This window comes from Pieris rapae, chromosome 7, assembly GCF_905147795.1.
Source record: "Pieris rapae chromosome 7, ilPieRapa1.1, whole genome shotgun sequence".
In the NCBI taxonomy this organism is placed as follows: Eukaryota; Metazoa; Arthropoda; class Insecta; order Lepidoptera; family Pieridae; genus Pieris; species Pieris rapae.
Window position 1 is genome coordinate 1,745,119 of NC_059515.1, and position 15,624 is coordinate 1,760,742.

Below are 15,624 nucleotides of genomic sequence, written 5' to 3' on the forward strand. Positions count from 1 at the left end.
GATTACATGTTATTGTTTAACAGTAAACAACACGTTATGTCCATTATGCAGAAAATGTTTAGTTCGTCAATAAATGTACTAAAAATATAAATATTTTAGTCAGTAATATTTATAGTACATTTATTGGTATTTTATTGATATTTTAAATAATACATTTTATAAAATCTAGTAATTTTTTTAGACAGCGTGTCAAAGACAATAAGCAGTTGTTATTTTGCAAACTGCAACACTGTATGTGAAAATCAAAAACAATACATTGAACTTCGAAGTCAGCTGAATCGTGGTCTATTTATTTATTATATTTGCGTGTTGATGTTTTATTTATAAACTGAAAAAAACACTGAACAAAATGGCAACAGGCGTAAAACCTCGTGATGAAGAATCTAAGCTTACGAGAGCTGATCTTGATATCTTGCAAGACGCCATGAAACATAAGAAGTTTCGAGATTTGTTTACCGAATATTGTGAAGAGATACGTGACCCGGCGAATCAAGCGGTTTATCAAAAAGAAATGACCCAGCTAGAGAAGGAAAGAGGTTACGACGTTACTTTTATCAATCCAAAAGGAGGTTATGTGATTAAAACAAGCGTAGCGGGTGATCGAAAAGCTTTTATTAATATCTGTAGCAACGAAAATATCGATAAACCTTCGTGCAAAGTTCAAGATATTAATGGACAAAAAGGTATGAGCTGGCAACTCCCCTATTCCCTTATTCCGCCAAGGGAAGATTATAATAACAAAAAGGAAAGGTGTGTTATTTATGACGTTGTTTTTCATCCCGATACATTACGCATGGCCGAGGTTAACAAGCGTTTCCGGGATCTTGTAAATAAAACTGCATTTGATGGTCTTCAGAAATCATATGAAATTCACTTAGATATTAATAATGTACGTTTTCCGAAATCTTATTACAAGGGTATGTCTGTACCTGCAGTTATCAGGAAAGAAGACCCCGATTATAAACCTACTGAAGATACAGAAAATAGCGAAGCAGACCCTGAAGGATTAGAAAAACTATATCCTCAACATAATTATTCCCATGACAATAAACATGAAACCAGTGAAAAGAAGAAGTCTGTAAAATCAACCAATATAAATTTCACCCATACCAGTGGCAATGGATATACAGTACCAAAATATACAATTAAACAACAGAAAAATGTTGATTTCCAAGAATACACCTACAGCAAAGACAGTAAACAGTACACAGCAATTCCCAGTTATATTATTGTAGAAATTAATTTACCCTTGCTCTCATCTACAAAAGACTGCATTTTAGATGTTAAAGAAAGAGAGTTAAACCTTATTTCAGAGAAACCAGCAAAATATAAACTTGATATTAAACTTCCTTATACTGTTAATGAAGACAGTGGTAAAGCGCAATTTGATCAAACTAAGCATCTATTAATAGTTACATTACCAGTGGTTAGAAGGACTTCTAAAAACAGTGATAAAATAGATAGTGGTGTTGAAAGTGAAGAGTTGTCAGGGTCCCATAGTGAAGAGGAGGGTAAAGAGGAGAAAAAAGATTTAATAGTGGAGTTAAATTCTTCTTCAATTGTTATGACATCTGAACCAGATAACCATCAACATGACCACACCTTTCTTCTGCCAACCATTGGCTATATTCTTCCCACATACACATACAACATGTTAGATGATATAGTGGCTTTTACATTTCATGTTAAAAACACTGATCCAGCATCAGTGGAAGTTAGAAATATTGATAATATTGTAGAAATCAAGTTTACCTCCATGGGGTCTGGATTTGTTCCAGTTCATTATGCTGCCATTCTTTCATTCAGTAATGACATTAAATTTAATGATGCTATTGGTGAGGCCTGGGACAATAATGTTATCTTACAATTAGAAGTTGCAGGCAATGTGCCTACTGAATTTGAAATTGGTTTGAGCAAAGAATCTATGACAAAGGAGTATTTAGATGTCTCTAAAATTAAGACCACTAAAACTGAAATATGTGATAGCTTGCCGAAGATTCCTGAAGATAGTGTAGCACCTGTAGTTGAAGTAACAAACTTTGGCATTGAAACCAATATACTTTTGTCAAGTTCTAATCAAAAAGAATATGAAGATGATGAAACTATTAAAGAAACTAAAATAACCTGGATCGAAACTGAAAAACCCTGTGAAACGGGGGCAAAACCTATTTTGAGAAAACCTATTACAATGATGAGAAGTTATTCTGAATCAAGTTATGGAGATGTTGCATCATCAATGGATTACATTAGTTCTGACTGTGTCCCAGAAGAGTCAAGCTTAAAAAAGACTGTTAGGTTTAATAATGTCATTTCAAGACAATTTTACAGGTATTTTTTATTAAGAAAAAACTAATACATTATTGTTTCATAGCTGATAATGATTAGTTATTAATAAAAAATTACATTATTTTAGATATAATTCCTCTATAGAAGGCCAAAAAAAGAAAAACCAACGAAAAAAAAGTAAAAAGCGTAACCAAGAAAGAAGAAAAAGTGAGAGTGAAGCTGAAGATGATTCTTCAAACCATCAGGTAAAACATAAAATTATATTGTTGTTTATATTTTGTTAATTTTATCATGATACATTAGATAAAAAGCAAGATTTTAAACATAGATAAAATAAACTTTCCTAGATAACGTGTTAATTAGATCAATAACATCTGTCAATTTTTCCATAGCAAACAAGTCTTGTCTCAATTTTCCATTATCATGTTATGCCTAATAATGTAACGGATATTATGAGGAACATGTTTGCAATGTCATTGTCATGGTCAATATTATGAATACTAATTGCCAGTTTATGGATGTTGGCCAATATGATGAAATTAGCGCGAAATTACACAATATTACACTTTAAACACTACTATATTGTGAAGAATATTATGTAGCATTTTTATTGATCATATATATGTATATGAAAATGTATTTTCCATTTTAATAATGACATTTGGATAATTAATAAATTTAAAAAATATTAATTTCCTTGATTTTGCAAGCATGTTCGTTGTTACGTCATCAACTCTCGAGTAGAAATTTCAGTCAATTTGTTAGTCCTTACTCCTTCATTATCAAACAAATCGGTAGTGACATCCCTCATCTGATGTTAAATGATACTGCCCATTAAAACTCACACTGCTAGAAGGCTTGTCAGTGTTGCCAGCCTTTAAGGAATCGCATCTCTTGTCCTATTCACTTCATAATTTTAATGTCATTTATAATGAGTGTTACCGAAAATAATGATTGTGGTATCGCTTACACAGGATATTATGATAATTATGTAGGTTATGCGCATATTATGTATTTAACACGTCTGCTTAAGGCGGCCCATACTACTACAATAATTTTGCACTATATTTTATTGTGCAATAATATTAAATACCCTCATAGAATTCAAACGTCCAATAATAGCAATAAGATTGACAAATCATTCACGTCAATATTTTCATGAGAGAAACATGTCTGACGACGAAGTTATGGCTGCAGTGATAATGATTTTGTTGAAAAAACAGTGAACTGAAAAAATATTGCGCAATACTAACCCTACACAAAACAAAAAATACATATTGCGCAATAAAATTTAAGCTCGCTCAAATTTCTGTTCAATCATTGCGCAATTTTTCAATATTATCCCAACACTGCTAATAATATTGTACAATCAACTATATTGTGAAATATTATTGTAGATGTATGGGTCAAAATAACTTAATTCATATAGGTAAACAAGTACACTCATAAACGTCAGAAAATAAGTAAATATTTTCTTAATTTAAAATAAAAATATTACCAATTCGCAAGTCATGGGCGTAGAGCGGACAAGAACTGGCAAGAAACTTTCCACCACTCTTTATAATCGTTAAGTTTTGAGTCATATAAATTGTTTAAACTGGAGCAAATCAATCCCAGGATTAGGATCTTTTAATTATTCGTCAAATTTACAAAAAGCCTTATTGATTTATTTATGTTTAACGAGACCTTTGAATTTATCGCAGTTTATCTGTATCAGCACGCTACAGTATAATGCCGTATTACGTAAGCAGATTTACTGCAATCCCCCCCCTACCCCCCCCCTTATCAGCAAAAAGTATTAATTAAAAAGGGAAATAATTACTGTTGACGTAATAACCAAATAAGAAAATCAAAGACCGCCTGCCCCCATAGTGCTTACGTAATACGTGAACGTCCCCTAAGGCAGTAACGCTCAAACATAAATTTAAGACTAAAGATATTTTTTTGATTTTCCAGTCTAAGCCTCGTCAGAAGTCAGCAATGAAACAGCGTCGCGACAGCGGACTAGCAGACACTTCGGACGCCGAAGGCAACAAGAACATGTCTGACATTGACATGTACAATTCTGCCACCGAAACTGATGAAAATTGTAACGGAAATGAATCCAATTCCAAGGAATTTTACAAAAAAGTTAATATAACGTCCCAACGAGAAAATAATGTTAAGAAGACTCCTAAAAAGGGTAAGAGCTTTGATGATATCAAGCATAATACAGAGTTATATGATCCTGACAAATTGAACAAGGGTCAGTACTTGGAAGTGAAGTTTAAAAATGATCTCATATTCGATTTAGACATGTAATGTCATTTTAATGTTTAGAAGAGCTGTATTGAGTTTTATTTAGTCCAGTTTGTGCGCACATTAGAAATGATGCATCCGGTTTTCTTTTTTCATACTGTGCGCTGCTAAGGTTTTATATTTCCCTGATAATTATGTTCCTTTAAACCTAGTGTTTTCTTGTTATTGTAAAAGTTTATGACAATGGTTTAAAATCTAATGCTTTTAAAAATCCTAGTGAATAATTTAAATTTTTTACGAATATTATTAGGAACTTATATTTAAATGGCACTGTGGGCAAGTAATCATAATATGTCAATGTCAATTATCAAGCCCAGTGAATTTTACCATAGATGTCATTTAGCTAGGCGACCCAATAGAAGGGATTTTATAGATAGAAATGAACTGTTTTACATCTGTGTCGTATGAATAAACATTTGTAAATGTTATCAATCAATAAAAAAATTATCGGTGCAAGAGTTTGACCTAAAAAATACTTATGATAATAATTGTATAATTATGTTTATCAGAAAATTGCGTAGATAAACTTCCGTTTAAGAAATTGTTTGTATTATTGATAATTTAACATAAACAAATTATTAATTATCGTTTGAACACTTATAGCCCTATTAAACGTACAAACTACAAAGATATTGCGTTTTGCGTGCGTGTGGGTATGACAGATGGCGCTGCAGGCAGTATCTAGGTTATTTATCTATACTGCAGCTAAACACTTAACTATCAGTTCTTCACATTTATTTTATTGTAATTAATATGTAATACATAATTATTCAATTGAAAAGGAAGATTTAATTCAAATCTAACCGTGTAGTATATGCAAACTAAACGTATATCCAGTGATTTTATTGAAATGATACTTACATAATTTTATTTGCCACTGTTAGGTGTCAATATAGGAGATACAACAACTAAAAATGTCGTTCCTATACATTTTACTAATATATATAAAATCAATCACAGTCCGTGTACCAAATAATGCTTAAAATTGGTTTATTAGCTATTGAAATAACCCTTACAAATAAAGTAAAACTTCTTGTATTAAGTTTTTATTATATATAGTATAGATAATATAGATCACAACAAGTTTCTACATTAGGTACGTCCACTTCACTGTATTTAATTACATACATGACAATTGACACAAATCATTAACTACAATACTATAGATGTAATAATAAATGTATTTCTCATCTACAGCTTAGAATTTGTTAGAAATTGTGAATTAATTAATAATTGTAAAGATTATTTAATGCTACTTTCTGCACTGACAATTTCAAAAAAATACACTCGGACGCAGGTGCACGGCATATTAATATTCATCTAATTGTACTGCATATACTACGCACTGTACAAAATGATCTGTAGGGAAAGGCGTGTCCCTTTCGGCTGTGTACTGTTACACCTCGAGGGTTGCGTTTGTCACTAACGCCCAAACCCAATAACTTATCTCAATCCATTTTTTACCATCTGAAACATCTTAATCCAAATAGTGTTAAAAGTGTGCCAATAACCAATCAACTTTTTATAATAGCGATCTGTCGATCCAAGCTATCCATGGTAGGTCGAATCGGTGTATGTAGAAAGACCTTTGTATGAAAATGATAGTTCAACTGTGCCAATATCCTATCTTAATATATTAACTTACACCAAATTTTAAAATAATTAAAAAGCTATTTCATATGTTTGAAACTTAGACATACATAGTATATTTTAATATTATTTGTACGGTTTTATTTACTCTATTTGGTTTATATTGATTATCAAATAGGAGTGTAAAGAGCGAAGAGATTGCATTCTATCCGGCACCAAAAATGGTCTGTCTTCATAGGGTTTGGTTATTGGGATGCAGATCGATCGACTGTCACGGTCTGTCAGATTGTTTTCAATCTGAGATTGTGGATTAATTATTGGGTTCGGGCGTAAAGCGGGCGGAGGTACACGCGTGCGAGATATCACAAAATTTGCTTGCTTTACGAGCGTTCTTAAACGTCCTGTTAATCTAGATAAGGCTTAAGTCAGGCAGAGGTTCAGAATTTTTCACCATATCGAAACTAAAACTACGGCATTGATTAATTGTAACGCATTGAGTTTTTTTTATGAGTTTATCTATATTTAAATTTTGATCATAGATAGTAAAATTACGTTGTCATAGATTGACAAGTGTCAAATTTATGTTGAAGCTGTATTGTAATCTTTTTAATCGTCAATCATGCTCATTGTAGACAATATAATAAACGACAGGAATGATTATAGTACAAACTAGGTGTAAATTTGCAACATAGATAAGATAAATTTTTTAATGGGTTTCATCTTTCAATATTATTAATTCAGTAATTCGATAAAACTGTTGTCATAATACTTGCATTTAATTAACTTTAGTCGAATGTATTAAGCCGGCTGCTACATTATCATTTATGTAATTTGTAGTATACAAAGCATTCGTGGTAGTGTATTAGAGGCGTTAGTTACGTGTTTGTAACTTTAATTGTGATGTTTATGATTTTAAATAGATTTATTAAACTTATATTGGTGTTTAATTTATTTCCTTAGGCTTTAAGATATGATCAGATAAATTACTGGCAGTAAATAATAGTGAACAGGAATATGCCATAGAGTCTATAAAATACATGTCTTGTCAAAGAGTCCTGTCTTTAAGGAATATGACAGTTTAACCATAGCCGTGAGAAGAGGGGCCCCAACAGACTTCGGAAAAAAAATATTTTAATTTACGACTAGTAAATTTTATATGCATGCATGGGCGGCGGTATCACTTAACATCAGGTGAGCCTCCTGCCCGCTTGCCCCTTGTTCTATAAAAAAAAATATAACTCCACGTTTGATTGTGGTATAGCATTCGTGATCAGCGGGAGTCTTTCAACAAAAATGTTGGATTGTTCAGTTTTCTGTTTATAAATTAGGGGGGCAAACGGGACGCCCAACGAGGGCATAGAGATTTTTTCTCTAATTCTTGACAGTAAGTCAAGTATAGTAGTCGTAGTAATGGTAGTAGTCTGTTCAATAATTAATTTAGTAGGCTCCCAGACATCCAAATCTGACATAGGTACACTTACGAGTTTGTATTATATAGGTAAATATTATATAGAATGTAATATAAACAAATATTACAAGTCTTAAGTTCAATCCCGGCAAAACTATAATTTTTCCGTTTACATTGTAAACAAGACCAATTAAAGAATGAAACCAGTTAAATATTTTTTTTCTTGGATATTTTATGAAGCATTGTAAAGAAAATTCAATATCATTTAATAAGTTGAATGAAACCAAGGAAATGGGTATAATTAGGTTGAGGAAAAGTTAAGAAGCCTTCGAAAGAAAATTGTCGGTAAGTATTGTACAATTAATTATAGAATTTACCATTTTAGACTTGTATTGCAAGTAACAAGGAAAAATTGAAATCGCCGTGTGGCTGAAATTTTCCAACGGGTCTTCTATCCGGTCTGGCACATCGGCTTACCGGAAATTAGTTTCCTCTGGGTTAACGTATGAATTGCCCTTTTCCATGAAAAGCCCAATTTGACCAAATTTAATGTATCGGAAGGATATGAAACTGAGGAATCGAGAGATGTGTAACAAGTTAATTTTACCCACTTACGGTAGAAAAAATTGCCAGGGTCGGAGGAATTTCAAAGAAAATCTTCCACATATTATCTATGGGACAAATTTCTCTATCCGTGGCTTTCTTTCTCCATTCGCTTCCTGCTAACACTTCTATATCTTCGATCTACCTTTTTCTAGTCTTCTCCTTTTTGCTTTTGGTCCTTTCCATATAGTCTTTAAAGTCCATTTTCTGTCCTTTATTTTTTGTATTCTTTTTCTAAGAGACAAAGTATATGCTGACAAATTATCGGCTACGCGAGCTTTTTTTTTACTTGGGGAATTGCATTTCACATAGCCTATCGCGGCGAGGCTGCTTGGTGCAGGAGGGTTACGTGGGACTTGGTGCATTCCCCCTTAAACCCCAAGGCGCCATCCACAATCGTCTTAGGTGGGATGCGGTAACAGCAGAGCCATACGCGCTTTCCGACAAGCGTCCGCCTTTTCACGCCCATTGTTGGTTTGTAAAGACACTTGACACAGCAAGTATTGTTCACAGACCGGGCCAGACGCTTTTACAAATAGCTAGAGAAGATCGGGTCCAAAACTTGCGAAGCAGAGTTGGTGACCCATCCCTGCTTTGCGAGCTGCGAAACTTCATTTAACCAACTTTTTAGTATCAAAGTTAAAAAATGTAGCAGGGTAGTGATAAGATTTATGAAACAGGCTTTTAGTTTCAATTTTCGTGATTAAATTTCCATAGAATCCTCTTTACATTTTCTATGGTACAAGAATCGTTCTTCAAGCTTTCAGACACCCTACGTCGCGAGCTGCGTGTTGCTCAGCGCACTATTTCCCTCGTATAAGGACATTGCCGAAAGCGGCAAGCGTTCGACTGAGTAGTTAAATCCTTTCTCACGTGCAATTAAGGATTTACCAGATACAGTTTAATTGGAAATATGCGTTTATATCGCGACATCCTATCATTCAAAGGGAATTTGACATTCGTCCCTAATTCATATTATATGAGGAGCCAAACTCTTAATCCTTTATCATAATTGGATGTATTACTATAATTTTATTGAAAAAGCATTATTAAAGTTGATGAAATGCTATCTCCATACGTATATTTATCTTACTTCGCTTTACCACGCGAACAAAGTCAGCTCGAATAACACCTGTCAGAAAATATACACGGAAGTTATAGTTGATCGTATTTTACGGCGCACAAAAATCACCTGCTCCTACAATTTTACGGTCGTTTTATTGAACAACAGATGCACTTTGTTCTACTGTTTTGTATGATTTGTTTTGTTTCAATTTGAGCACATTTTTGTGAAACGTTTTCAAAGCTTTATAAATCCCATTATAAGGTGAGAGCTGAGATCAAAAAGTTAGAATTTTATTAAAATATACAGTACCTGTGAATAATAATCTATTTTTTTAATAATTTTCTCTAGGTATAGAGAATACGATTGTGCCTGATACTAAGACGTTCACTAACAATGTGTACCTTCTTCCTAGTTGTCCATGAAAGCTTGGGCATAGAATAAAGCTTGGAAAAATTTGTTTATTGTATGCACAAAAGAAAATCCATTGGTATACAATCGGGACTTGAACGTTTGACCCCAGGTCTGGCCCTCACACGTGTATTTCACCTTCTCCCTCAGCTTGTAGTGCTAATGCATATTTATTATGTATTTAAACGAAAAAATATTACTCCTACAACTATCCCGATTAAGTCATACTAGTCTAGTTTTTTTCATTAAATAAATTTTCCTAGAGTGAGAATAAAAAGAGAAAGAGGGAAACTAACATATTAATTTATAAATATTTTATTTATTTGATGAATTTAGCATTCAACTTATTTTTATTAAATTGACTTTATAAAACTTTGCCTGAATGCACATTTTGTGTTTGTTTGTAGTAGACATAACATAAAAGACGTAAGAAGAACACACGCAAATGTATTACATGTAAAAATTTCTTATCTTAGTTTCTTAGTTTATGGTTATTAAAATAAGCTTTCTGGAAAACCTCTAGCAGTGGCAAATAAGTTGATAGATAATAATTTAAGACAAGTGTGATAGTTGTTAGAGCGTCTTATAATGACTAGTACCTCTAGAAACGATAACGAGGATGTAAATTCGCATTTAGCATGGGTTGAGGGGGACAAAGGTGGCCCGGGGAACCTGTAGCGTCGCGTATCTGTTGCGCCCGCCCGCCCTACCTCCGCCCCTACGAGTGTAGCGGCAAGCAGTGTTTGCCCCGCACCGCGCGTAGCTGCACGTCCGTAGTGCTACGCACGAACGCACCACGTGTGAGCTTTGTATTTTACAATCAAAATGATCGTGAAAGTGATTTAATGTACACGTGAATTTTAAACTAATTTTGGAAACTTTTTGGATTCATTTAAGGTATGCATTTTAGTAGAATAATGACAAGCATTATCATAACAAAGGATATTATTGAATGAAAATGGTCTTTTTGTATTAAGCTATTAAAATCTGTAATTTGAATAGGTCTTTACAAAATATGTCTTAAGTTGCTTGGATCGTAAATTTTTCCTTTCAATTAGTGGATAAAGGCTCGGTCATTTTAGTAAGTTGCTCATTTGGAAATTTAACATTGTATTTAGAATACAGGAGTGAATTCTCTCTACTATTTCGAATCACGCTCGTATGGAGTTTAATATCTGAGTCATGACGAAATAAATAAATATAAAAAAAGTAAACCTATTAGGTTTTTATACAGTGCAGATTTTTGGATCATTCGTTTACTAATTTAAAAAAAATCTGCACACTATACTATTATTACTAATACACCATCATCCTCAATAACTTCATATGACTATTTTTATTATACACTGATTTATATAATATTACTAATATATATATATATAATAAATATGGGCAGGAATATACAGGGCGGAAAAGACAATAAACCATTACGCATTTAATTATTTTGTATTGTAATCTATTTTTATTATTGCAAAATTGTTATGTAACGATAACACACATACTCAGAAACCTGCCTCAAGCGTTAACAGTTCTGTTTAGTAAATATTTAAATAATTATTTAAAAAAAGTTCACCGGGAGTCCAATCAGAATATAAAAATAGTTGCTCCAAGGTTAAATAACTTGTTTACTAACCCGGCAACCTTTTATTAAGATATATGATAAAGGAATCAAATAGAGTTTGTTTATTGGAGTCTGAATACATTCATACATAAGTCGTAGTCATATTTAGCACTAATTGTCGACTCTGAATCTTACCCAAGAAAACATTTCAATAAGTAAAATGTCTTGAAAATGTTCACTATCTAAAGATATTATGCAACAGAACTGATTAATTTTTTACACGAGAGTTATTAATTGAAACTCATATCCATTATCAGTATTTGCGAATCTCAATATAAAATTGAGAACAATGTTTGAATTCTCGAAACGTTCGTGCAATTGAACAAATCCCAAATGATTATACTGAAGTAAATTTATCGAAAGCGGGAATTATCGATGCTATCTCCGATCAATACAGATAACATATGATTCCGCAGCGTGAAATCTTTTTAAATACCTGTATCTAATCGTAAAAAACATTCATTTAATACAGTATTGGAAACCGTTCGATTGATAGTTGTTTGGACAATAAAGTGAAGTGATTAGGGGATCGGGGGTGAACTGTTGTCCGATAGAGGCTGCGCTAGATCGATCCTGTCCCCGCTGCCGGCCTCGGGCTATCTCAGGGAGTGCATACAATATACGCGTGCATATTTGCCCATGCTATTGATATATTTTAATAGTTTCAATCTTCAAAAGAAAATTCGGAGACCAATAATAACATAAACATTATTCCTCCGCCTACACGTTTCAATACAATACTTTCAATTGGAAGTTGCAGATATTATGGATGAATTGTGAGGCACCGGATTTTCAAAAACAAAAATGTTCCTTTTGAAATGAAACTTCTTTAGGCGCACCGTGGCATGTGGCACCGGGGTCCAAACGCTACAAAACAACTCAACATGTATATTTTTTTTATCTTCACTAATTGTAAAAGGCATCGACAACTTTGACTAAATATTTTGCATATATTATAATCTGCACAAGGTTGTAAAATACATACAAGTGATTGTTATAAGCTAAATGTTAGACTTTTGAGCCTTCAAGGCCGCAGTTGTTGGTTGACGGGATAACGTGTCATACATTGAGATAACAATTGTTTAATATGTCTTAAAGCAGCTTATAGGACTTACATAATTAACATTTCTGCATAAAGTGATTTCATACAGTGATAATACAATTTAAAAGATTATACATGGGAACATCCCAGCTCTTCCATAAACTTAATTATAACTTCCTTAATATATGTTTATGTATAATTTAATTTTTATTTTATTTCATTTAATTTTGTTTTGTAATTTTTCAACTGTCATCAACACGCCTGAGTGCATGAGTAAGTGTGGGTGCAAATGTGTAAGCGAGTCAGTGAGTGAATGAATGAAGTGTGTAATTACATATTAGGTCTCAGAAGCAGATGATTCATAGGGTGTGTTCGTAAGCCAGTCCTTTAGTCTTATTTTTATATTGTAGACAGGTAGCTATTAAGCAGCCTATTTAATTTATTATAGATGTAGTCTGCTTGCATATTCTTCTGGCGAAGTCAATCCTTACGGTCTGACCGACGATAACAGCGCTCTGTGTGTTTTTTTTAAATTAGACTCAGGACATACAGCTTCCTAACGGAAAGTAATTGGCTGAGATGATAAAGCTCTTCCGAAGGGTATATGTATAGCCAGAACAGCATCACCTGTAAACCTTATCTATACGTTTAGTCTATTCTAAAATAATAAATGATAAAATCTTGTTTAATGTTTCCATTTCAAATATTGTAAGTATTGACTTATGGCTAAATGTTAGTCGCCTTTCGACTTATCGACCCCTCTTAGGGCCTACTCCAACCCTTTTCAGATGATTCTATTTGACAGGAGTCTGCCAGTATTTTCCTGCTATTTCTATCAAGTCATCGGCCCACCTTTTCTTGGCCTAGTCTTATTTTCCTGGGAGTTCACTTCCATTGTGTTGTCTTTAATGTCCTATTCTAAAAGAATATAAAATTATATTATATTTTTAGTATAACAGCCAGGTTTTAACGATTACTTTTGAAAAAACCTATTGAATATAAATTATTACTTCGAGTCGTGTCGGTCTCAATAACTATGACTCACAAATATACTGAACATCTAATTGATACTTTTACGAAGAATTTACATAAAAACTATGTTAATAAATACATACTTATAGCCGTATATTTGTATACTAAGACAATCCCAAATAAAAATAAATACTTTCGGCACAATTACAAACTGGTTAATATTTATTTACATCACACTACATGTCGTGTAGAAATATTTACGAAGGCCTTAGAATAGTAAATCAAGCTTTTCTTCTACATCTGAAGAGCGGAAAATTGTTGAGGCTACAATGGACTTTACGGTCATATACTTTTATTTTATCTAGATTATTTATGATGAGAATTTGAAATTAGTTTTTCTCTTTTCTGTTACACGGGCTTTGAAAGCTTTAAGATTTATTTTTAAAATGTGAAGCTGAAAGTTACATTGTGAAGACATAGAGGTAAATATTCCTAATCCTCGCTTTTATCTGTGTGCGTGTCTAATGAATTGATTCGTCAAATAATTCGACTCAGCTGCGAGCTAGTTTTAAAGAGTTGGATCTTGATTTATAACGAAAATCGGAATGTTAAAAGTGTTTTACTAGTTTGTTTATAAAAAAGATGTTATGTTTATGTATGCTACTTGTGCATTGATATTATATATTTATAAAATATATTTAAAAGTAAATAGAATTCGCCTCTTCTATTTATCAGAATAGTGTGATTTTAGTTTACAAAATTGTGACATAATAAAGCCTCTGTGTTGTGGGTAACTTGATTTAAAATAAATAATAATAAAAATTTAAATACTTTTTTTGACACAGAGTAGTATAAGACCTTAAATATGCGTGAATCTATAAGGGTGTGACTGGGTGTGTGCGTATAATATGTATACTCTGTATTTCCGAGTGTGTTACTGAGATTTGTGCGTGAGCTTACACTGTCTGTGGTACTTTTGTGAAGAGACATGCCAAATTATTAAGTAAGATCTCTTTAGAATGAAAATCAATTTGGCTAGCATAATTTTTGTGGATTTTGTGACTTTAATAGTTGACTATCTCAGAAGTCATAGATTATAGATATTTTATATGTAAGTAATTGTTTATTACTGTTATTGTAATTCGAGAAGCTAAAGTTCAATAAAAAAATCATTAAAATAATAGTTTGATATACTAATATGTAACAACTTTTAATTTTGCAAACCTCGGTCCGTCTCTTTTTCATTGATAATAGAAATTTCATTAAAATAAATTTTTGCATTAGTATACTGTTCCTTAAAGGCAACATTTGTTCAAAAATCAATTATAATCTGGCCACATGGTACATATTATCAGACGTTTAAGAAATAAAGTGTTTACCGGCAGAGCTCTGATAAAACAAAGGAGTGCAGAAAATATTTCTAACACACTTCTGAGTTAGTGTATAGATAGATAGTAGATATATGATACGCAATATTTAATAGACATAAACGCTTTGAACATTATGAAACTTGATAAATAACGAGTTCCCTGTTTAATTTATTTCAAAACATTCGCTTTTGAAACTATTGTCTGATTTATTAATTAGCTGTGGGATTTTGTATTAGGTGCATGAATAATGCTTTTAAGCATATTAGCTAGGTATTTTATTAAATGTTAATTGTAGAGTAAACACATTTATTTATTAGTAACAAAAATTATCTAAAAGAATTCAGCGATAGCGATGCGACGTAATTATATGACTACAATATATATGAAGTATTTCCGAACCAATTCGACTTAGGGTCCTTCAAGAAAAGAGCGTACAAATTCTTAAAAGGCCGGCAACACACTCACAAGCCCTCTAGCATCGAGAGTGTCCATGGGCGGCGGTATTACTTAACATAAGGTGAGCCTCCTGCCCGTTTGCCCTATGTTCTATAAAAAAAAACAAACATTTTATTTTTTTTAATTTAAATTCCTACACGTTTTTGACATGCGGAAGTCAAATCGCAAACGCAAAGTTATTGGTGAAAAAAAATGTAATGTTCCATATGATTTCATCTAGGTATAGAAGACGCTGATAGACTAAATATTTGATATTTTTAGCAACTGTTTCAAAGTCAGTCAATCTTCACTGTATTTATCAACGATTTCCTTCGGACTACATTCAATTATAATTTACAATATAACACCAATTTCCGCCTCGCCTTCCGTTGAACTTTATAAATTGTAGCGATCATCGACAAATCTACGAATATAAATTCTCTTTCACATGTGTCAAACATTAAAAAATATATAATGAAATGTATAGGAGTAACATATTTATTTTTGTGCATGCTACATTGCGGC

At 32.5% G+C, this 15,624-nt stretch overlaps 2 protein-coding genes across 7 annotated transcripts in view; both read left to right on the forward strand.

Annotated features, from left to right (window-relative positions):
- The first annotated feature begins 218 nt into the window (after positions 1 to 218).
- On the forward strand, positions 219 to 6,112 carry LOC110994605 (protein kintoun). The gene is made up of 3 exons (XM_022261360.2): positions 219 to 2,328; positions 2,414 to 2,531; positions 4,243 to 6,112. The coding sequence occupies exons 1-3, from the start codon at positions 350 to 352 to the stop codon at positions 4,585 to 4,587; spliced, it is 2,442 nt and encodes an 813-aa protein (XP_022117052.2). The 5' UTR covers positions 219 to 349; the 3' UTR covers positions 4,588 to 6,112.
- Positions 6,113 to 10,412: 4,300 nt separating this feature from the next.
- Positions 10,413 to 15,624, forward strand: part of LOC110994621 (potassium voltage-gated channel subfamily H member 8) — a 68,793-nt gene continuing 63,581 nt past the window's right edge. For all 6 annotated transcript variants that reach the window (XM_022261388.2, XM_022261389.2, XM_022261391.2 and 3 more), the window contains exon 1: positions 10,413 to 10,556. The gene's annotated coding sequence lies outside the window, so the exon portion shown is untranslated. The remainder of the gene's footprint in view (positions 10,557 to 15,624) is intronic.

What these genes read in the sequence shown, in the direction of transcription:
- LOC110994605 (XM_022261360.2), top strand. Translation starts at nt 350, where the DNA reads ATGGCAACAGGCGTAAAACCTCGTGATGAAGAATCTAAGCTTACGAGA. An exon ending in ATTTCAAGACAATTTTACAG is followed by an intron (nt 2,329 to 2,413) that starts GTATTTTTTATT and finishes ACATTATTTTAG; the next exon opens with ATATAATTCCTCTATAGAAG. An exon ending in ATGATTCTTCAAACCATCAG is followed by an intron (nt 2,532 to 4,242) that starts GTAAAACATAAA and finishes TTGATTTTCCAG; the next exon opens with TCTAAGCCTCGTCAGAAGTC.